The 25,046-nt window shown below is 38.7% G+C and overlaps 1 protein-coding gene across 2 annotated transcripts in view; it reads right to left on the reverse strand.

The window, feature by feature from the left end:
• Positions 1-25,046, reverse strand: part of CTNNA3 (catenin alpha 3) — a 2,043,451-nt gene that overhangs the window by 187,366 nt on the left and 1,831,039 nt on the right. For both annotated transcript variants that reach the window (XM_043982624.1, XM_043982622.1), the window contains exon 15: positions 16,492-16,673. In XM_043982624.1, coding sequence (XP_043838559.1) covers positions 16,492-16,673 — 182 coding nt within the window. The remainder of the gene's footprint in view (positions 1-16,491; positions 16,674-25,046) is intronic.

Genomic DNA, 25,046 nt, shown 5'->3' on the forward strand with positions numbered 1-25,046 from the left:
CTTTATGAAAGAAAAGTATATATTCATAATTTTTATCAGTTTGCAAGAGGAATATGAATAAGAAATGATGATGACATTAATATCCTAAGTAGAATGAATTCCTCTAGCAGGTGGTATATTCCCCCACACTTTTGAGAGCTACATACACTCAGAAGGTCACAGATTTAGTCATTAGGGACCTAGAAATCAAGTCTTTTTTGCCATGAAGATAATTTCTTGTCCAGTGGGTTATATCGTGCTTTTATATTTGAATGTTCTGTTTCTTTTTTTGTTTGTTGTTTTATTTTTGGTATGGGCTGTACTTTCAGTTCATTCTATTATCTTGATTCTGTATTAAATCAGGATTTAGGATTATATACTTATAGCTGGAATGAAGCTTAAACGTCAAGAAATCCAGCTCCCTCTCTTTAGAGAAGAGGAAGATGAAGCAAGGGGAGATGAAGCGATTCAGTCTAGGTCACATAGTCAGTCTTAGTCCTTACCCAATTCTTTCCTGCCTCCAAATCCATTGCTCTTTCCTTTAGAAGATACTGCCTCCCAGAGGTGAGCTTTATTAAATTCAAATCTTTTTTTTTTTTTTTTTTGGACAGACATCATCCCATTGGGTCCTAGACTCATAGATAAACAAAACAGTACTGATTTTGTCTCTGGTCTCTATTGCTTTTCCATGTTGATAGCCCTCTGTTCAGGCTTTTGATGACTTGAAAAACTCTTGGAATTTATTTTCCTCTGTGGTGTGAAGAAAGAAAGCAAATAGGATGTCAGGACCTGAGGGTGTTTTTGTTTGTTTTTTTGTTTGTTTGTTTTTGGTTCCTTTGTTTTCCCATACTAGGGGGGGCTTTGGGTACTAGAATAAATTTTAAGACTATTCCCAAATGTAGGAGGAGAGTTGGCAGAAAAATGGGGAAGCCATACTATTTCACACATAGAGCACATATATCAAACATAAGATTTACAGATGCTTATAGTTAAATAGGAAAAATATAAAACGAATGGCTTGCAAAAAAATTAAATCATTGTTGCCATGGCTTTATTATGGTTTCTATTACTAGTTAGACTAATAAAATTATATTCTAATGTGAATGCAGGCAACTGACAAGAATAATCATACCAAGTTTTTTAAAGATTTAACATCCATCATTATTTTATAGTGCTATCCTCCTTAGTCACCATGTTGTCAAGAGAACTTAATAGGTGTTCCATCTTTCAAGCTACATTTGATACAGTATGATACATCTGATACAGTATGATATGAAAGGCAGTAAAGGTATATCCTCAAATGTCAACCAGATCATCTGGTGAAGAGCGTCCAGTTCAGCCAAAATGGGCAATTATAAACAGGTTAATGCCTATCTTCTAAAGACTAATCCTATCTCTGGTGCAGCTCAAATGTCAAAGGTCAAATTCTAAGCTATAGCAGTAGATGCCTGTTCTCCTGGTACCACTCAAAAGCTCACGTATATGCTATCTGATCTTTAAAATCCAGATCAAATGCCATCTCTTTCCTAAATCCTCCATTGATTTTCTTAGTTGGTAAGTGCTTTGCCTTTTGTATTTGCCATAATCTGTTTTGTTTCCCTTGAGAGGGGATGGGGGGGGGGGGACTATTGATACACTCCCTGCTTCTTCCATAGTAGAGGTGCCAAAAAAGGAGATTAAATAGGCTTGCCTCTAGAAATGCTGGACTCATACACACTACAGATATTTAATCAAATTCTGGACCACTTGCCAGGTATATTTTAGAGAAGATTCTCATTCAGTAATGAGTTGGAACTAAAGAGTCTTTGAAGCAAGATTCAGTGGGTCTGTCATTTTCACTTTCACTTTTGTTCGCTAAATTCCATACAGTTTTCAATGATCTTTACTTAGATGGAGGAGAAGGAAGATCCAGAATGCAAAATTCCCCAAACTAATGAGAAAATGATCCATTTGTAAAGAGATATGTCACTCTGTAGTTGGTCTTTCTTTGTCCAACACTGAAATACACAACTATATCATCACACCACCACCACCACCACCACCATCATCATCATCATCAAATGCTTTACTGGGATTACATATAAATTCCTGTCTTTTAGGTAATGGTTATTTTCTCTTTCTCTGACTTTACAATAATAACAGAACTGATGAATTATTTGCTTTGTGTAATGTATTTAACATGGATTTGTTCAATTTCAGAGTACTTAGTTTCACACTTCCTCAAATATCTGTGATTTTTGTCAGCATGTGTTCTCTCTATTGATGGGATGGGGATTACAACCTCTTAGTAGATGATTTACATATGCTGTTGGAGCTGAAAAACATAATCACTCTATAGCATGATGAGTGTCTCCAAGCTAATCAAGCCTCATCTCAAGTCAATAGACAAGCAATCCCTCAAAAAAGGCAATGGCAGAAGCTTTTTCCTGCTTTAAAGGGCATTGAAAAACATATTCCACAAGTACAGCCTTTAAGCAATAATGGAGACATTTCCATGGCATCATTAGTAACATACTTCTTTCAAGGTATGGCAACATTCCATATGAATTTTTGTGAGAAATAATTCATTTGACCCCTACTCTAGTCCAATCAGTGTTAACGAAGTTGATATGATTCCATCGGGGTAGTGATTGTAAGTTGTTTTTGGTTTTTTTTTTTTTTTAATTAGGTCCAAGAGCTGTGAAGTGAACCTTGTAAGTTCACTTGCTTAATCATAGGAAACTAACTAGAGACCCTCTACCCTTGTTAATTTCCTTGTATTGGTGACCAATCCCAGTGTGTTGGAGGTGATACTATTACATGGAAAATCATCCAACTTATTTTTTGTGCCTTCAGACCTTTCTCACTTGTCCAACGTGAGCAGGTGACCATTTTATGACCACTTAGTGGAGATATTTTGCAGGCTTTGCTCATCCTGTGACTCCCTGATATGTCATTTTTGACCCGTGAGATCAAGGTCTATCAACCAACGAGATTCTGTATTTCACCATGCCTATTTTCCATTTTGGGGCATCAAACTCTATAAAAACAAGGTCCTGGAAGAAGGTGGCATCTCAGATCATGAGGAAGATGGGAGGTTCATTTCATTACAGGGGGTCATGGACCCTTTAATAAAATGCAATTGATCAAAGCTCTGCCTCATCTCTTTTACTGCAAGTTGGTCAATTTTAATACTCACATTTGAATGTGCCTTACTTATTCTGTGCATTGGAAAAGAGTTGATTCTGTCATTCCTAGATAAGTAAGAACCTGGGCTACCATGCATGAGAGTAGAGCTAAAGGTGTGATTCAAAGTAGTTATAGCAGAATGGAAGAAAGGACCGTAGAGAGCTGCTGATATCCTGGGGTGATCTGTTATGTTGGATGGTGCACATAACAATTGGGCAAATGCTTAATGGTCAGCAAATATCTTTGTCCTATTTTCATACGGTGATTCTTGAGGATGCTGTCTATAATAGGCAACTGCATTTCCTTCTTTCTCCTCTTTTTTTCAACTCTTTTCTCAATTTTATGCAGTCTGGTTTCAGACCCCATTATTGGACCAAATTTCTCTCTCCAAAGTTATTCATAATTTCTTAATGGCCAAATTTTTTTTCCCTCAATGTCCTTCCTTTTTTAACTTCTCTGCAGTCTTTGATATTTTTGGTCATCCTCTTTTTGGTACTTTATTTTTTCTAGGTTTTCATGACACTGTATTCTCCTGGTTGTACTCCTACCTAGCTGACCACTTCTCTTTCTGCTATGTTCAGTTTTCATCTACATCATGCACACCAAAAGCAAGAGTCCTACAAAGATCTGCCTGGGGGTCCTCTTCTCTTCTTCTCATCTACTATTTCCCTCCCAGATAGTTTCAATATTCAACTTTTTGCAGAAGACTCTCCAATATAACTGGCCAACCTTAACTTCTGTCCCAACACAATCTCACAACAACAATGACATTGTAGACATTCCCAACAGGATATCCAGTAGACATCTCAAATCCAAACATGTACATTTCCCTCCAAAACCTTCTTTTCTTAATTTTCCAATTACTGTCTAGGGTATCATTCTCCTTCAATTCAATGAGGCTTGTAATACAAGTGTCACTTGAAATTCCTCATTCTCTTGTCCCCATTTCCAGCATGATGCCAAATCCCATGGATTTTACTTTTCTAGCTTCTCTTGTATACATTTTTCTTTACTGTGAAATGGTGCCTATGTTAGTGGAGGCCCACACACTGACTACAATAGCTTTCAGATAAGTCTCCCTTAGACAAGTCTTTCCCTACTTTAGTCATCCTCCGTGTGATGGGCAGCTAGGTGACATAGTAAATTGAGCAATGGCCCTGGAGTCAGGAGGACCTGAATTCCAATCTAACCTCAGTCACTTACTAGCTGTGTGACCTTGGACAAATCACTTAACCCCAATTGCTTCAAATATCCAGGGCTATTCTCAGTCATCATGATAATATATCTTGCCACTGGAGCCAGATGGCTGCAGAGGAGAGAGTAAGGCTAGTGACTACAAAGCCTTTCCTCACTAAATCCAATTCATTACAAGACATGCCATTTGTCATGGTCCTCTTTGAGAATGAAGGACAAACAAAAACAAGAACAACCAGTCAGTTGTCAAAATGATCTTTTGGAAGCTCAGGTCAGACCATGTCACTCCACTATTCAATAAGATTCAGTGGCTCTCTGGTTCCTACAGCAAGAAAGAGAAACACCTCTGGCTTTCCAAACCTTTTATAACCCAGTCCATTCCTACCCTTCCAGTCTTCTTGTACCTTACTCCATTAAGGTACTGCTATCTAATGACACTATGTTCCTTACTTTTCTTCAAAAATGACACTGTATCTCCCAATTCCCAGCTTTTTTCACTGGTTGTCCCCCATATCTAAAATTCTTGTGGCAGCAGGACATTGGGTAGACTGCTTTATGGGATGAGAAAGTGATTCATGAGTTGATTTGGCATTGAGAGCTTCCTAGATATGGTAGTTAAATTTACTTTTGTTGTTGTTTAGTCATTTAAGTTTTGTCTGACTCTTGGTCACCCCATTTGGGGTTTTGTTGGCAAAAGATACTGAAGTAGTTTACCATTTCCTTTTCCACCTTATTTTACAGATGAGGAAACTGAGGCAAACAAGGTTAATTAACTTGACCAGAGTTACACAGCTAACAAGTGTCTGAGGCCATGTTTGAACCCAGGATGATTTGCCCTTACTAGTTGTTAAATAAATGCTTACTGACTGATGGATGGAATTAAAGAATACAGTCTTCTTTGTTATCATGATAATAAAAACTGTTATTGGCATGACAAAGAGTTAACTGCTTCACACCAAGTAGATCAATCTATTAGTGAAAGGTGTTACCCTCCCAACCATGACCCTTCAATTCGCTCTGGCTCTCATGTCAATTAAAAAAAATGAATAGCCTGCTCAGATAGAAAATCTGAGTGGGTAGAAAAGAATAATAAGCTAGATAAACTGTAGTACTTGGCCTTCAGAAAAGTCACTGAAGTGTCTGGGTTTGGCAATGAGGGCAGAAGAAACTTACTACTGAACTAGGGGAAAGTACAAGTAAAAATACAACCACAGATATCAATTTTAGAATAATTGAAGACAGATGATAGACAGAATGGAACCTTAGTATCTCAGAGATCTTTGATTCTATCAGGGTGAACATTCCCTTAATTGATGGACTGTGAGGCTTTCAAACTTTAGATGATCATATTAGTGAATTACTTAAGTCAAAACAAAAACCATACCTCCAGAACTGAGTTGGCACTCTGAACTTAACAAGGCTGCTTCTAGGACATAAGGATTATTTCTCAAGAGACTTCAAGCTTGATAGAACTTGACAGAACTTCCATTCAGCCATCAAAATCTTTGAGATTCTCGGGCCACATTCAAGACATGAGGAAAGATCACAGGAGTGATATGATGTAGGAAATAGTGAAACAATCCATCTAAAAGCATTTATTAAACTTAAACTATATGTCATAGATAGAAGCTGGGTGGTGTTGTGGCTAGGGCATCAGGCCAAGAGTCAGGAATAATGGTGTTATAATCCCACCTCAGACACTTACTAGCTGTGTGACCCTAGACAGGTCATTTGACACTGTTTACTTCTGTTTCCTCATCCATAAAATGACCTTGAGAAGAAAATGTCAAACCACTCTAATATCTTTGCAAGAAAACCCGAAATGGGGTAATAAAGGGTCAGACATGTCTGAAACTGAACAATAAACATATAACACTGTGCTAAGAACTGAAAGAAAACAAAGTCCTTATTGCTCAATATCTTTACATTCTAATGTGAGAAACTTTGTACATAAATAGATGCTTCCCAAGTAACAGTTATAATAATAACATTTACATAACACTTTAACTTTTGCAAAAGTGCTTTAGAAATATTATCTCATTTTATCCTCATTATAACCCTATGAAATAGATATTATTATTATATTATTATTATTATTATTGTGGGGTTTTTGCAGGCAATGAGGGCTAAGTGACTTGCCCAGGGTCACACAGCTAGTAGGTGTCAAGTGTCTGAGGTGGGATTTGAATTCAGATCCTCCTGTATCCAGGGCCAGTGCTTTATCTGCCTTGCCACCTAGCTGCCTTTGATAGATAATATTATTATCCTCATTTTACAAATGAAGAAACAGAGGCATCCAAAGGTTGAGTAACTATCCTAGGATCAACATAGCTATTATCCTAGCTAAGATTTATATTCATGATTCTTTATTCTAAGTCTAGTACTCTATCCATTCTACCTGTAAACAGAATAAATGAAACATTACCTTAGCAGGGAAGACAATAGCAGCTGGGATAAGTGGGAAGGGTTGCCTGCTGGAGATTGCTTTTGAACTGAATCTTAAATAATGTCATTGCCAATTAACTGGATTTTAAAGGAATTAAATATAGTTTAAATAAATGAGTGAATTTAAATGGCTTGCCTAGCATAGCAGAGCTTCTAAATATCTGAGGCAGGATTTGCATTCATGTCTTTCTTATTCCAAGTCTAGAGTTCTATCCACTGTGATATTCAATTGTATGATGAGATGGATGAAAGTAATAAGGGTTGTATCAAATTTAGATGGGGATTACTGAGCCCCAGCTATTTCAGTAACAACATAAATATTAGAATTTTAAAAATAAAAAGTTGTTTAATATGAAAAATAATTTACTACACAAAGCCTTTGGTGACTCTGAGCTTTCGCTTCTTTCCTTTGTGATTCATTCATTTGTGACTCATCACTTTTATCATTCTCTGGTCAACATATCTCTTTTGAGAAGTGGTGTATTATATTCTAAAGAGTCTTGGACCCCAAACCAGCAGTGATCTGGACATGTGATCAGTATGGACTGAGTCAATGTCCTCTTTCCAAACACATAAGCTTTGTGATCAGAGCAAGTCACTGGATTCCCCTCTCCCTCGGTCTCCTGATCTGGAAAACAGGCATCATATTAAATATAGTATCTACCTTCCAGCATGGTTGTAACATTCAAATGAAATGACAGAAAGGCTAAAATCCTTTATAAGTGTATTCTACTTTCTGGGTTCTTTTAAAACCCTCCCATTCCACATACAAATATTTTCTTGATCTCTTTCAAGCTCAAAAGTTCCCAGACTCATTTATTCCTCAATCCTCCAATAGAACTAATTTCTAAATTTGAGCTAGTCACAATTTGCAAATAAAATTACTATTTTACTTTTGTTCTTATTTTTTTCTCAGAAATTTTCCTTCAAATACATTTTTCTCTTGTTCAGTTGTAACTATGTAGGAAGATTTTCAACAGTTAGTAACCATTTTCTGCCTGTTTGGTATTGGATTCCTAGTCTCCATTTCCAATATTAAGAATGATATGATAGGAGAAATGATAGAGAATAATGTTACTGGAAAAATCAACTATGATTTTATGAAAAGCTTTAAATGCTAGAATAAGTATCACAGTGGTTCATTGATGAAATGATGATAATTATGGAATAGATATTTACATATTTTATAAAAGTTTGTGATGCACTTTACACAGATGATTTTGTTTTATATTATTGTTCAGTCATTTCAGTCATGGACAGCAGTTTGTAACACCACTTAGGGTTTTCTTGGCAGAGATGGTAGAGTGGTTTGCCAATCCTTCTCCAGCTCATTTTACAAATGAGGAACTGAGGCACAGGGGTAAGAAACATATCCACAGTCACACAACTAATGTTTCTGGCCAGATTTGAACTCATAAAGATTAAGCTTCCAGACTTCAGGCCCAACATTCTATCGCCTATGTTGCCACCTACCTGCTTTCATTTCATATGCCTTACATGAGTAAGAAGAGGCTAGAGTGGGGCAGCTAGGTGGTGCAGTGGATAAAGCATTGGCCCTGGATCCAGGAGGACCTGAGTTCAAGTCTGGCCTCAGACACTTGGTGCTCACTAGCTGTGTGACCCTGGGCAAGTCGCTTAACCCTCACTGCTCCTCCAAAAAAAAAAAAAAAAAAGGAAGAAGAGACAAGAGTAAAAGAAGTAGGATTCATTCTGTGACTGGCATGTGGAATATCAGGATGATGAAGTTCTAGCAATGCTAGACATTGACTTCTCTGCAATTTATCATCTTCTAGTAAAGTCAAATGGAACACCAAGGCATTCGAAGTTGTAAGACTTGAAGTCAGGTCTTCCTACTTCCCAATCTAGCCTTTGTCTACTAAACTATATCACTACTCACATGATGACAAATAGTTTAAAAATTGAAATAACAACATTGTGGTGATTGTTTTTTTTTTTTTCATCAGAATTCAAATAATATAGTCAACTCAACAAACATTCTATAAGGTAGTCAATCGCCTAGCATTTATTAAGTAAATATTGATTCTTTCTGTTCTGGCCAGAAACCCTGAGGGTCTTTCCCTCCCAGACTGTATTTTTATTTTTTAGTTTAGTTTTGTTTTGTTCTGTTTTGTTTTGTTTTCTGTAGGGAAAAGAAACTATTTGGGGCCTTATTTCTTACCTCGCTGTAATTACAGAATTAGGTGTTGCCTCAGACAAACTGAGATCTGTTAAAGATTTAGCTTAAAATGGCCAAGGTCTCCCACTGCATCTGAGGATGTCTCCGGTTGTAGAGACTGCTGTCTTGCCACTAAACCCAGGTGGCTTTGGAGGAGAGAGTGAGCCTGGGGAATTTGTGCAGCTCTGCCTCACTTAAATTCCAATTTACTTGAGGGGTAGCTAGGTGGCGCAGTGGATAACGCACCAGCCCTGGATTCAGGAGTACCTGAGTTCAAATCCGGCCTCAGACACTTGACACTTACTAGCTGTGTGACTCTGGGCAAGTCACTTAACCCCCATTGCCCTACAAAAAAAAAATTCCAATTTACTTGAAAGTCAAGATATCATCTTCTCAATGTCACTGGTTCTCTTTGAGACAGGGCAAACAATATCAACAATTAAATACCTACTATGTGCCATACACTGTGTGAGGACTGGCAATCCAAAGTAATGGAAAACAAAACAAATCAAGATCACCAGTCCTTGCTTTCAAGGAGCTCCGTCTAATTCAAAAGTCAATATGCAAAGATCTTTGTAAAAAGAAGCTATAGATATAATAAATTGGAGGGGGGAGGGTCAGTCCCAGAAAGGGGGCACTAAGATAAAGAAGAATGGAGGAAAGCTTCTTGTAGAAGGCAGGCCTGTAGCTGGGATTTGAAGGAGACCAAAGAAACTAGGACTTTGGAGGTGAAGATGAGATTGGAGAGTGCTCTAATCATGAGAGAGTGCCAGTGAAAAATGTTTAGATTTTGGAGATGGAGCATAATGTACAAGAGTCATCAAATAGGCCAGTGTCACGGTATGGCAGAATAAGTGAAGGGGAGAAAGATGTATAAAACTGGAAAGATAGAAAGTATCAGGCTATAAAGGGCTTTCAAAAGCTTAACAAAGCAAACAATTTGATGCAGGAAGTAATAGGGAGTCATGAATGGAAGGGTGGATGTGATGCATTCAGATCTGCTCTTTAGGAAAATCACTGACATATGTGTGGAAGATGGATGTGAGTGGGCAAGAGATTAGAGTAAGGCAGACACATAGTAGTTACTGCGGTAGCTGTGCATGACAGGATGAAGGCCTGCACCAGAGTGATGGCAGTGTTAAGGAGAGAAGACAGCATTCTTGAGAAATGTTATAGAGTTAGAAATGACAAGACTTGACAATTGATTGGATACGGATGGTGTCTACTTTCTATAAGGCACTGTAGATACAAAGATCACCTGGGAGATTACATTTTCCAAGGGTTAGAGAGAGTGGTCTGTACTCTGATAAGTAAATGCAAAACTGTACAAAGTGAAAGGAGGCAGAGGAGGCAGAGGAGGCAGAGGAGGAAGAGGAGGAAGATTTAAACATAGGGTTTTCCTAACTCCAAGTCTAAGAAAACATTTACTCACTGTACTACCTAGCTGTCATAAGAATCTATGATATGGGGTGGGGAGGGAAAACTAGGTGGTGCAGTGGATAAAGCACTGGCCCTGGATTCAGGAGGACCTGAGTTCAAATCCGGTCTCAGACACTTGACACTAGCTGTGTGACCCTGGGCAAGTCACTTAACCCCCACTGCCCTGAAAGGAAAAAAAAAAAAACAAACTATTATGGGGTAAGGACAGAACACAACTTGCAAAGATTCTGACAACTGAGTTTTATTTTTTTCCTTGTTAAATAGTTGTTTCTTGGACAAAGTGGGCTCAGCAGGGGTCACTAGATTCACCACAGAGCAACAACACTGCACAAGTTAGGAGTAATGGGAGAGATCATCACAAAGCTCTGGGATCTCAGTCTCTTCCTGGACTATGAGGGATGGGGTCTTGAGGGTTAGAACATACCCAGGTGAAAGTCCTTGACTTATGTAATATGCTGTTTGTATCAAGTTTAAATTTGTTCTATGTGAGTTATATTTTGAAGAACTCTCACAGTTTAATCTGATCACGGGCAATGTTATACTAAAGATTAGTGGAAATCCAGCAGTTCAACAGCTAAAGAAGTAAAAGTATCCAGAATCCAAACCAGAATCCAGTCCCCCTGATGTCATCATGACACTCAACGAAGACAAGATTTCAAGGACTTTAAATGGAAATTTTTGTTTTTTCCTTCTGTTACTATATATATCACCTGTAATATGTATTTTCTACAGAGACCTTCCCTCTGCAGACATTGTCAAAGCATGAGTCCATGAGGGACCGCCCCTCTGGACAAAATTTTCCCTTTCTCCCTTTCTTATATTGTTATTAGAATATTGTTTGTTAGCATAGGTTATGATATTCTGTTATTTTTTACTGTTTCATCAATGAAACACCCTGTGTTTCTTGATGAAACAAAGGGGACAATGTAAAGAATTAATTGTGATTTGAGGTTTCTATGACCCCATCTTTGGCTAAAGTTAGAAGTCCCTCTGTGTGCCCCGGTTGGCCTCAGGCACCGCCTCCATGTTGACACAGTGCTCCACCCACTTCACCTCGACGTTTATGTGGGCCTGGCCAAATTATAATGATTGGAAGCCCTGTGAGGGCAGTCAGGTGACCTTTGGCGACTCGAACCTGGGGACAGCTAGCGTTTGTACAGTTGCCTGTTGATTCTGTCAATCAGGGCTGCCAGCCAATTAGCTTGGGGCTGTGTGTGTGAATGCCCTGTTTCCTGTGAGAGAGAGGGCTTTCTGGGAAAGAGAAGGGGAGAGATTTTCCATTCTGGCATGTGAGAGGGAGAGAGACAAGGCTCAGTCGTTTTGCTCTTTGGGAACAGATGAGTCTGGTTGGTGTGGTTTCAGGTTGTATTATTTTCATTTCCCTCTTCCCTTTGTCCCTTGTCCCTAGTTCTACCAATCTTACTTGTGTTTTAAATTCGTTCCAGTTAATAAACCCTGTTTCGTTTTTTGAAAGAGGCTGTTGATCTCCTTCCTTACCTCAATATTACAGCAAGCCACCTAATTAACACTCCCCAATTAAAAATTGGCCCTTGGGGCAGCTAGGTGTCACAGTGGATAGAGCACCGGCCCTGGAGTCAGGAGTACCTGAGTTCAAATCCGGCCTCAGACACTTAACACTTACTAGCTGTGTGACCGTGGGCAAGTCACTTAACCCCAATTGCCTCACTAAAAAACAAAACAAAACAAAACAAAAGTTGGCCCTTACATTTAGAAGTTGTGGTTAGAGACAAAGCAACTTGCTGCTAGCAGCTACAGACTTTCAACTTGAAGTATACTTGCCTTGAGCAGCTTGGCTGTTAGAGGTGTCTTGGCTGGATTAATATATTCCTCATGGGCAACCTTTACATTTTCCTTCTTTCCACCCCAGGTCTTGAGGGCAGATGCCTGCAGGGCTCAGCCATAAGAAATGGTCAGGACCGGAAACTTATTCAAGGAGCAGGTGTTGATGGCATTGAGGTTGATGCAGGCATCCTCCTCAATCTGACCCCCAAACAGGAAGGCGATACCAGTGACTGCAGGAGCCACACTGTAGCCAAGGGCAGTTACAGTTGCCATTGCAATCTCCCCAAAGCAAATTGTGTATTTCTACTTTCTCATTATGTATATACTGAAATAGTTACATCTTCTCCTCCTAAAGTGTGAATTTTTTGAAGGCATGAGTTGTCATTTGTTGTTTGTATCTCCTAAAAGTAACAGGATGCTAAGCACTTAGTAGATGCTGTGTTTGATTACTGATTGATTGATAGCTACTTAAGCAATCTTGGTGAAAGAAACGGATGTTATGTTTTGTTTTGTCTTACCTTCCCACAAAATGGGTCCAGATGATTTGGCAATTCTACTTTCTCTTACTTTTTCACTGCCGAGAATTCCTAAACCCTGTTTAAACCTCTATCCCTCTGATCTGGGGAGTGTATTGTGGAAGGAATCAAATCATGAATCTTGTCAAATTTGGGACCTTAGTTCAAATCCAATTTCACATCAATAAAGTTAGCTGTGAGAATGGTTTTTCTCCTTTCTGATTATGTGACTCACATGCTTTTAGATAGCTATTTTCTTCTTGGCTATCACTGACTTTTTCCTTCTTCTTTCAGATATGATATCTGTTTCTCATTGTTAAAGTGGTTAGATGTCTGAGTTAAAGACCAGTGGGTGATATGTGTATACTTATTTTATTCTCTAGTTTGTCAAATTTTTTTCTGTTGACTGCCTCTCTTTTGTAACGATGTTAACTGACAAGTATGCAACACTCTGTGAGATTTAAAATTGGATATTAGATCATAAATCTCCCCTCTTTAACCTTTCCCTTAATTTATCTCCCAGACTAGTAAATGGAAGAAGCTTCTGGTTTTCTAGTTAGAGCTTTTATTGTATGGTAGTCACAAGGTGACGTTGATTAGAAGGATAGGAAAGTAGAAATAAAATACAAATCATCTTAAGTCTAAGCTTAGTCTATATTCCGTATAAAACTCACCTAAAGCCAAAGGCCACCTTTGGGGAGAGAGAGAGAGACTGTGTCAAGCGTGTGCTGCTGTTAACTGCAAGCCGGGCCCAGTCGAACTCTCGTCAGCATCAGCCTGTGCAGCGCAGTCAGGAGACCAGCAGAGCAGGAAAAAGTCCCCACTTCTGTTCTCTCCTTGCCTTTTAAGCTCACACCCCAGAAGTGGAGTGCTAGCAGGCAGTCTGACGTGCGCAGCAGGCGGACTGGCATGCGTAGCTCATGCCATTGGTCTCCTCCCTGAAAGGGTGGTCCTTAAAAAACTGGCATCTTTCAGTTATCCTAACCGACTGTTAAAAAACTTTCATTTTTTTTTTTTACCACAACTCTAAGGTGCACAAAGTGCTTCATATACATTGTATCTTATTGTTCTAACAACAATCCTATGACAAACATAATACAAAGCTCATTTTATGGATCAGGATGAGTCAGCATGGCATCCTCAGAGTCAGAAGACGTGAGATCAATTTACTAATTATCTCCTGTGATACATGCTGACTCAGAAATCCTGGGCAAATCCTAGCATTCTGGTCTTCTGATTGGAGAACATTCATCTCATCTTGCCAGCATACAGACCAACCACACCACTTCCCTTAGTATCTTCATGCCTTCTTTCTTCTTCTTCTTCTTTTTTTTTTTTTTTTTGCAGGGCAAGGGGGTTAAGTGACTTCCCCAGGGTCACACAGCCAGTAAGTGTCAAATGTCTGAGGCCTGATTTGAACTCAGGAACTCCTGAATCCAGAGCTGGTGCTTTATCCACTGCTCCACCTAGCTGCCCCCTATGCCTTGTTGTCTATCCCTGGCCTCCACTTCTCACTTAGAACTCCAGCTCCAACTCTGGGAAACTGGGCTTCTGATCAATAAACATTCAATTTACCAAAGTCCTTAGTAACATCAAATAGTTTGGCCATGCATGCATGCATACATATGTACATACGTGTGTGTTCATGTATTTATGAATACATATATATAAGTATATATCTATTAACACATATATCTAATGTTTGTATTGAGTTACCCTTTCCATGTCGCAACTTTACCCATCAACATTTTTATATATCATGGTTCAGCATAAGAAATTAAATGGGGATTTGGGGGGAGTTTTGACGAAGCTACAGATGACATGTGAAGGCCAAGAGATGACGCAGAAAAAGTCTAGAAACTCATAAATGAAGAAGATATATGTATAGTCTTGTATAATATCACCATATTTCATTTTTAATACCCTAAAAATTCAGATTTATTCTCTGATACAAAGGGAGGGACCAACATTTTGTGTGGATTTTCCTTCTCAGGAGTATGTCATGCTCCTAACCCCCATAATGTGTAAGCAATAACTGCATACATATATGTGCCTATACATATATACACACATATATATATACACATACACACACATATATGTGTGTATCTATACATATACATACACACACATATATGTATGTATACATGCATATACCTATATATGCATTGTAAATATATATACATATATATATATATATATACATACATACATATGTGTGTGTGTACACATGTTCTTGCCTCCTTTTAGAATGTCTGCTCAGCAGTAGGGCCTGTATTTCTTTCCTATTCATGTTTTCAATGCTTAGAACAGTGCTTAATTAGTATATGCTTATTGTTTTGTTTGTTTGTTTGTTTTTATGAATTCATCTTACTAGGACCTGGACCAACAACAAAACTTTCCAGAGATCTCCATGGCATGCCCAATACACTCCAATCTCCATCTCCAAGACAGAATTTACCCTCCCAACTTGGGATTTCTAATGGGTGAGTATTCTCTTTATCTTGTTTAGACCAGGGCTAATATACTACTTTCCAACAATCTTAATCCCATGCCCTAGTCATTCCCACTTTTATTTTACTGAAAGGCTATGTCAAATTCCCTATGATGCCAATTAACAATTCTTCTAATTCTACTGTACAAAACATTCCTCCCTAGCCATCAGTTCCCTATTTATCTTGTCTTTATTTATGAGGGTTTAAGTAGTTTAGGGACATGAAATGACTTGTTTGCATGAATTTGTGGTTCTAGTGCTTGGTACAGCACCTGGAATATAGTAAGAATTTAACAAATGCTTTTTCAAAAATGGTCCCTGCCCTCAAGAAGCTGATATTCTACTACTGATATAGATAGAGGTAGAGGTAGAGGTAGAGGTAGAGATAGAGATAGAGATAGAGATAGAGATAGAGATAGATTTTTCTTTTCCTTGCAGGACAATGAGGGTTAAGTGACTTGCCCTGGGTCACACAGCTAGTAAGTGTCAAGTGTCTGAGGCCGGATTTGAACTCAGGTCCTCCTGATTTCAGGGCCAGTACTTTATTCATTGCGCCATCTAGCTGCCGCCCATAATTGCTTTTTAAATTCATTCATTTATTTATTTTCAGTGTCCACATGCAATTGGTACAAAGTTAGAAAAGAGAAGTATAATTTCAGAGAAGGCATCAATCTGAACTGGGAAAGGGGATTTCTTCATTTCACAACCCCCAGATCACAGGTCTAGGTCCTATCCTATTCCTTTCACCTATAGGGATGAAGAAACAGATATAAAAATATCAAGGAACTAATCCATGGTCACAAGCCAAGTAATAGTCAAAGACAAGATTTGAGCTCTAGTCTTCCTAACTCTAATTCACTATTATATTTACTGTTCCATACAAACTTTGTGGCCAGGTAATAAAATCATTAAATAAAAGTTAAAAAAATAAAGCAAAACAACATGACTCCAGGAAAACCTCACAAATTGGTTTACTGGAAGTAGTGCACATTCCTTCAGAGAATAAAAATATGAAAATATGGGCATATTGAATAAGAAACTTTTAAAAGAAAGTCCTTGACAGCTATTGTCGAACTTCATTCAAGGTTAAATACTTCCCTGTCTACACTCACTGCAGTCCTAAAATGAGACTCACCTAATTCCTTCCTTTTCATTTGCTTTATCATTCAGTCCTCACAAAATGTTGGCACCTGCCACTTGGAAACCTCAATGTTTTACCTGAATGACAACTACTTCTAAAACTTATAAATATTAAACATCATTTTCCACATAATTACCTGGTGAAGTCTGTCATCTCCATCATAATCATGCACATCTTCTTGGCCAGGACAATGATGTCATTGCTGGTATCATCCCATATCTCAATCTCAGCATCCAGCTTGCTCTTGACTTTCTTGAAATCAGCCACTTGCTCAGCTATCTTTTCCTTTTCGGCCTCAGGCAGTTGTGTCATTTTTGCCTAAAACAGGATATAATCTGATTTGTAAAACATCTGCCTGGGTTTAAAAACACTTTTCTTTTGAAGTATGTAGTGGGCATTAATAAATGCCCAAATAAGGCAAATAAAATCAAAAGCCAGGTGATTGATTATCCTCCTTTGAAAATAACCACCACAACAAAACCACAAAGAATTTCCCAAGCATAGGATTATTGGAGTACATATTTAGAACTAGATTGGATCCTAGAGTCTATCCAGGAAAACCTCTTTATTTTACAAATGACTAAAAAGAGGCTGAAAAAGGATAAAAGACTCACAAAAGATCAGTGAACTAGTAATTGCCAGAGGCAGTGTTTGAACCTTGGCTCTTGCAAGCAGGGGCTATCTTATATTTCCACTTGTATTCTCTGTCCTTAGCACAGGTAGTTTCCAGCCTCATTTACTGGAATGCATCATTTAATGACAGGTATTTGTTAAATATCTACTCTGGGGAGATCAGGAAGACCTGCCTTCAAGCCTCACTTTGACCCTTCCTAAATGTAAGACTAGGGGCAAGTCTCTTCATCTCTAGGTACTCTAGAAAATTCTAATCCTATAAATCACATAGAAGTTGCTAAACTGGTTTAGGAGAGGTAGTTTCCTCACTTGAAAATTACTGATAACAATGAAATCACAGGTCCAGTTGGGATTTTTGTTTTGTTGTTTAGTAGGTTCAGTTGCACCTAACTCTTCATGACACAATTTGGAGTTTTTTTTCCACAGAGATACTGTAATGATTTGCCATTTCCATCTCCAGCTCTTTTTACAGATGAGGAAACTGAGGCAAATTGGGTGAAGTGGCTTGGCCCAGGTCACACAGCTAGTAAGTGTTTGAGGCTGGATTTAAACTCAGGTCTTCCTGACTCCAGGCCCAGCTCTCCAGCTGGTATATTATACATATGACTTAAGTGCTGATACATGTGTTTATGGTAAGGGACTACAAAGACTAAAAAGAAGGAAGAAGTCTCTCTTCTCAGTGAGCTCTAATTCTACTTGGTAAAACAACCTGTACACAGATAAAACAATAAAAATTGTGTATTTAATACTCTTCGCCTGTATTTCCTGAAGGGATCATCCAAAAGTTGAGGACTCTAGAAAATGTTGGGTGAGTTTTAGACACAAATCTTCAAATGAATTCAACAATTCATCAATATCCATTAAGCACCTGACATGTGCCAGGCACAGTGCTAGCCCTGGAAATACAAATAAGAAGCTTCCAATTTAATGGGGGAAGACAACCCACAAAAGGAAGCTAGAAAGTGTGTGTGTGTGGGTGTGTGTGTGGGGGTGATCTGAGGGCATCTTGTTAAATGGTGTTTATACCAAGTAAAGTGAGCGAGCGGGGAATGAGCTGGAAAGTATGGCTCCTGCTCTATATAAGGGGAAGCTTTGAGAAAGGTTGAGTGTTCTCCCATCCAGCTCTGCACTCAGAGAGGAAAGGCAGCTGAGGGAGTTGGCAAAATGTTGAGTATCCAAGGCTGAGATTGCAGCATGGCGATGAGGTGTCAAGATGATACTGGAGGCTGAAATCATGCCAAGGTACAGATGGAAAGTGGACATAAATCTCCCAGTGTTTTCCTCCTATTCCACATCATGCAAGGGCATCTGGATCTGACCTTTGCCTGGCAAAGCACCTGACTTTGACTGACCTTTTATTCCACCACACTCTTTGGTCCTGTGGGAAGAGGAAGAGAAGAAGTTTTGGGAGAACCTGGGGAGATGGAAGGGACAGATGTCTTATCAACATGAAGGAATGCCATGCAGGATGTCACTATTCTCAAGTCACACTGTGGCAGACACTAAGATACATGTAGACTAAAATCTTAGTAATTCTTTATTTTCTTCCCTACCCTTTTTCCTCTCTCTTTTAAGGTGGATAATACACATTTCTAAATCTGACAATCCCCCAGGATGAAGTCTTTCTGAAATGTGTATTTGTTATTCTGTGATTAAAGTTATCTTGGCCACTAAAGGCAGAATATGTGATAAAGCTGTTAACCAACTGCATTGCTAAACTCTGTGGACTAGTGTTCAGATAGAGCACTGGGAAAAATTGGGGAAGTTTCTAACTGCCGTAGTTTGCCCCAACACTATCCATGTCTTGGATTTGGGAATGAAAATTCTCAATTTGTGTTTTCCAACTTTCCAGGTCAGGGATAACACTGCAGAATTTCTCCAGGCAAACACGTCATTGGTAAGGACTGGGCATATGCTGAGATGAGCTGGCATTAAGAATGGTAGTGATGACTACTGAACAACCTGATATGAAAAGAAAACCAGTCCTCCAGAAGGTGAGGGGTCAAGGGAATCGCTAGGGAGATAATCCCACACAATGGGAATAGAAACTAGGCCCACTAAAAGGTATGAGAGTCAAGGAGAAAAGTCACTGACCCTTGCCTATCTACTCACTAGTTCAGCATAGAGTCATACCACGGTTGCACTGCAAAGCAATTTTGGGAAGATGGCACCAAGTACTTGAGGGGAATCAGCAAAGGCCTTAACTAGCATGTAGTAGGTGAGCTGAGCCTACAAGTTACTCCTTGCCCATATCCATAACCAACCTAAAGGCACCAGATCTCTACTGATCTCAGAAGCTAAGTAGGCTTGGGTCAGGTTAGTATTTAGATAGACAGCTACCATTGAATACTGGCTACTGTAGGCTCTTGCTTGAGGAAGTTAGATGCCAGTAACTCTCACACTTAGCTTGGGATCAAGAAGACCTATATTCAGATCTTGCCTTGGACCCTGGTTAGTTGTGTGACTCCAGGTTTATCATTTAAGATAAATTTCTTTTTGCCTCAATTCCCTCATCTCTGAAATGTGAGATGGGAGATTCATTTTATTATCATAGGAAGGAAACCAGTGTTTCTAAGAGGCAAAGATAATAAGGAAGGATATCTCAGTCAGTGGGGACTAGCCCTAAATTAGGCTTAGATTTTCTAGATTTTAAACTACTTTATCCACAACTCAATACTACCTTTCTGTATTATCTGAGGTCAGGGAAGATAAAAGAGAAACTAACATCTGGACTGATGAAAGTGGTGCCTGAGCTGTCTTGAAAATAAGGTGGAATTCTTGGCAAGGGGTGAAATTCAATGAATTTCAATTTGACAGAACTGGGAAAGTAGCTTTTTAAAATCCAGTAGGAATTTGTAGTCCAATAAGAGGCAGAAGTATGAAATAATGATGGGTTGTAGGCCATCCATCTCCTGATTATTACATGAGAAGCAACTGGGAGCTGATGAAGATTTCTTTTTAAAATTCTATTTGTATTTTCAGTTCCAAATTCTCTCCCTTTCTCTACCCCTCCTCTCTCCACTGAGAAAAAAAGGATTATGATACCCATTATACATATGAAGCCATGCAAAGATAGACCCATATTAGTAATATTCTGGAAAAAAGAAAAAAAATGAACATTGGGAAAATGTTTCAGTTTGCACTCTGAGTCCATTCTCTATCTGGAAGTGGAGAGCATTTTTTATCATGAGTCTTTTGGACTTGTGGTGAATCATTGTATTGATCAGAGTTACTAAGTCTTTCACAGTTGATTGTCTTGACAATATTGCTGGTACTCTGTGCATTGTTCTGGTTCCACTGAAGTTTTTGTTTTTTCATGTTCTTGTTTGTTTGTTTTGAGTAGGTAAAGTAACCTAGCCAAATTTGTGCATTAGGGAGTGGATTTTGGCAACTTACTTTGAGAAAGGAGACTGAAGAGGAACGAGCCTGAATCAGGCAGACCAGTGGAGGGGAGAGGAGGGGGGCAACAAGGAATGATAATGATCTGAAACAGGAAAGAGACCATCTAAGTGGATAGAAGGGGACAGATGAGTGATGCAGTGGAAATGGGCTAAATAAGATGTGTTCATTAAATGGATATGGAGAGAGGGAGAGAGAATTTCTAAACTTACAAAAACAAGATATACTTTATTCAGTATGAAAAGGGGAAGGGGATGAGGAAGTAGAAGGGAATATGCATGTATTAAAGAGCTAGGCACTGTGCTAAACACAAAACCCTGTGCCACAAGTGTTATTATCCTCATTTTACAAGTGAGGAAATTGAGACATAGAGAAGTTAGGCGATTTTCTCAGGGTCTCACAATAAGGGAATGTCTGATGCTGGATTTGAACTCAGGTTTTTCTGAGTCCTGACCCAATACTGTGTGCACCACATCACTTAACTGCCTGTTGAAGGGTGGTGGCAAACTAGAGGCAAAGTCTGTTGACTTAGAATAGTATGTAAAAGAATCACTGATTTTCAGAATTGTAAGACTTCAGATTCCATATAGTCTAGACCATATATGACAAAAAGAATCCCACTGCAATTTTTGTTGTTTTGTTCTTCAGTCATTTCTGCTGCATTTGACTTTTTGTGATCCCATTTGGAATTTTCTTGGCAAAGATTCTGGAGTGATTTCGATTTTTCTCCTGCTCATTTTACAGATGAACAAACTAAGGCAAACAGAGTTTAGTGACTTGCCTAAGATCACATAAACTAGTGTTTGAGGAGGTCACATTTGGACTCAGGTCTCCGTGACTGCAGGCCTCTGTCTATTGAGCCACCTCATTGTCCACCACTACAACATATCTGGTGAGAAATGATTGAAATTCTCTACTTGAAACTTCCAGTGAGGAGGTATCCAACTAGAATATCCAGTTTTACTTTTGAACAGCTCTCATTGTGACAGGTTCATCTGCACCCTCCAGCCCATCCTGGTATTTTTCCCAATGATGTCAAACATTTATTAGTCTCTTTGCTCCCACATTAATCCTGACTCTATCCTTTGATGTATGGGGAACAAGTCTAGTCCATAATCTATAAAAAGTTCTTCATATACCTCAAGATAGCAATCATGGATACCCCATTCCTTTCTTAAAAGTTATATGGAAGAAATGGTAAAAGTTACACTTTCAGAGAAACCTGGGAAGCTTTGTTTAAACTTATTCAGGGAGAAGTCAGTATAACTAACTGTTAAACACAACTTTTTTTTTGTATTTTTTTTTCTGGGGCAATGGGGGTTAAGTGACTTGCCCAGGGTCACACAACTAGTGTCAAATGTCTGAGGCTGGACTTGAACTCAGGTCCTCCTGAATCCAGGGCCAGTGCTTTATCTACTGTGCCACCTAGCTGCCTGGCTAAACACAATTTTGAAAGACTTAAAAACTCTGATCATTACAAAGATCAATCATGATTCTAGAGGACATGATAATTGTGACAATTTGTTTTACTTGGCTGTGCATATTTGTTAAAAAGGTTTTGTTTTTATTCTTTCCCCTCCCATTGAGAGGTTGAGAAAGGAAGAGAAATTAAATCAAGGTTTATTGATAAATCAATGTTCATTATTAAAGATTTTTCAATGCATTGTGTAAAATAGTGATAGGGAAATTTGAATGAGAGGTGAGAGTTAGAGTGGGAAAATGATGAGTAAAGTTTGAAGTTTAAAAAGGACAATTAGTTGATTCAGTTAATAAGTCTACAAATATTTATTAAATTACAAAAGAACCCATCCTTGTGCCATGTTCTGGGAATATAGAGAGAAAAGGAAAAAGCTCCTGCCATCAAGGAGTTTACCTTCTATAAGAAGGTACAGATATCAAAGCGATGACTGGGGACTCAGGACTGCAATGCAGGACAGAGAAGATGGCTGGATTTATATATTTCAGATTCATTTGCTTTGACATAAGACTTAAAATTATTTCCTAGTTCATTTCTATTCATTAAATGTGTCTTGAAAATATTACAAGATGATTACACATTCTAGATTGATAGTTAAAAGTTTTTCTAAAGGTTCTTTTAAAAATGACTTCATGGAAACATGGTAATGAACCGAACTGGCCTTTATTTGTTGCTGATAACACAGCCACATGATTTTCTTCCTACTCAGAAAATATTTTTCCGCTCCCTCCCAGGATAACTCACATTATGCAGTGAAACAAGAGCAGACTTAACTGCTGTTGGCATATGGGAATGAGCATAAATGAAGACACAGCTCAGTTACCTCTAAAATCAAAGGTAATAGACAGGCATATGGAGTAAATTACAGCCACCACCAAAACATTAAGCAATTGCAAAAGTAAAAATCAGTCCTTGCTCTTCTGATGACTGGTCATAATTGTTCACTTCACTCTCATAAAGACGATGTAATATTTTTGTAATCGTTTCTTCAGAGATGCACATGTCATCCAAGTGAGTGTTCTAGACTCCATGGCTGATAAATCTGTTAGGTTATGTGGGAGGAGACCAGCAGTGTAGAACTCCCCAAAATCACTTTATGGATCAATTACACAGGCTCTGGAATGAAGGGATGGCTACAAGTAGAGTGATTCTTGTTATGTGAAGAAGGGGTCTGTCTTCATTGCCACTTTTAACATCAACTTCTGTTCAACTACTACCATGGGCATTTGAGCCCAAGAACTCTGGGTTTGGAAACATTTCTCCAGTTGAGGAAATCCAGCCCTACACCTGAAGAAATCATCTAGGAGAAGTACCTTCAATGAAGAAGGTGTAGCAGTTAGCAATTGCTATCCAAATGGCAACTACAGAACAAACAAGCTAGTCTACCTGAAATAGCAAGGCACCCTGAGGGAGAAACAGGAGGCAACATATGCCATCTCAACCACCATCTCCCCTGGTAAGCCAACCTAGAGATAGCCTAGGACCCTGAACCTGAGAATCAGTTACTCCCAGACCATCAGCTCAGCTTCAAGCCTAGGCCCCAAAGTTATCATTGAGAAGAATAATTCCTGTGGACATAGCACATGTCAAACACATTGATAGTTCTCATCAAAATCCTTGGCCTTGTCAAAGAGCTCAAAATCAGAAACTAATAGAATTTTGTCAGTACAAATGACATTAAAGAAAATGCATACACTATGCTTTACCACTATACCCTAAGGATCCTGGTTCCTTGACATCTGAACTTTGCATATGTATCATCTCCCCCATTCTAATGTGAGTTCCTTGAGTGCAGGGAATGTCTTACTCCTCTATTTGTACCCCTAGCACCATGATTTAAGTATAGCAATTGTTTAATAAATGCTTTGCCTTCCATTCATTCTCTCCTCAATTTCTACTCCTGGAAAGGCCTCATTTCCCTACAACCTTGAAAAAGCAAATTAACTTTATGGTCATTTTCCTCTGGTGTATAATGGGTATAATTACAGTTGCCATGAACCTGTTACCAGACTGGCTCTAGGTTTGATAAATATTGCTAAGACTAAGCCAGCAATAGAGAAGAAACTCAAGTTGGGGTCTCATTTCAAGATCTAAGATGTGAATTGCCAGTGAGTAGCTTTCCCAGGCCTTCAGTTCTGCACTGGCCACATTCTCGTTCCTTTCTCTATCTTTAAGATCTAATTTAAGTCATATATCATACATTCAAAACTCTTGGCCTGATTTCCTATCATCTGTCAAGCCCTGCCAATCCTCAAGTTTGTAGTTGCTGACAACAACAGCTACTGTTGCTCCTATTCACAAGCTACTGGAAGAAGATAGAGAAAGAAGTAAACACTGTGATAATTGGGTCCCCTGCAGACTTAGGTTATATAGTCATAATTGCAGCAAGCCAATCTTTTTATTCCTCCCTCTTCCATTTACTAACTGACCACAATAGTTATTCTGATCCTTTTCTTCTTTCCTTTGCCCTCAAATAGCACTTTTACCCCTACCATTCAAATGAGACCTTTGTCTCCTACTTCAATGAAAAAATAAGGAAATTCACTGTGAGTTTGCTCTTTTTCCCATATCATCTCATATCACTCAGACATCTATCTCTTTTAGTCTTGTCTTTTCTGAAGACGTGGACCTTCTCTTTGCCAAGACATACAACTCTCCATTCAATCCTTTTTTTTTTTTTTTTTTTTTTTTTTTTTTTTTTTTTTTTTTTAGTAAGGCAATTGGGGTTAAGTGACTTGCCCAGGGTCACACAGCTAGTAAGTGTTAAGTGTCTGAGGCCAGATTCGAACTCAGGTACTCCTGAATCCAGGGCTGGTGCTCTATCCACTGCGCCATCTAGCTGCCCCCATTCAATCTTAATTACATTCCAACTCAACATCGCCAGTAGATTGCCAACTCTATCATACCCACTTTCTAATCTTCTATCACACTCCTCCCCTCCACTAACTCTTTCCCTGCTGTCTATAGGCATGTGCATGCCTCCTGCAGCTGTTTCTTTAACTAAAAAAAGAAAAATTTTTCATTTTGTTTTTTTTACCATCCCCACTACCTATCATCTTATACATCTCCCCATCATGGCTAAAGCCCATAAGAAAGTTACTTAAGCTCCCTACCTAAATCACAATTATCTCTCATAATTTTCTAAACATTGAGAAAAAGAGGTCAGACAGGTAAGAGTAGAA

Source organism: Dromiciops gliroides, chromosome 2 (assembly GCF_019393635.1).
Source record: "Dromiciops gliroides isolate mDroGli1 chromosome 2, mDroGli1.pri, whole genome shotgun sequence".
Taxonomy (NCBI): domain Eukaryota; kingdom Metazoa; phylum Chordata; class Mammalia; order Microbiotheria; family Microbiotheriidae; genus Dromiciops; species Dromiciops gliroides.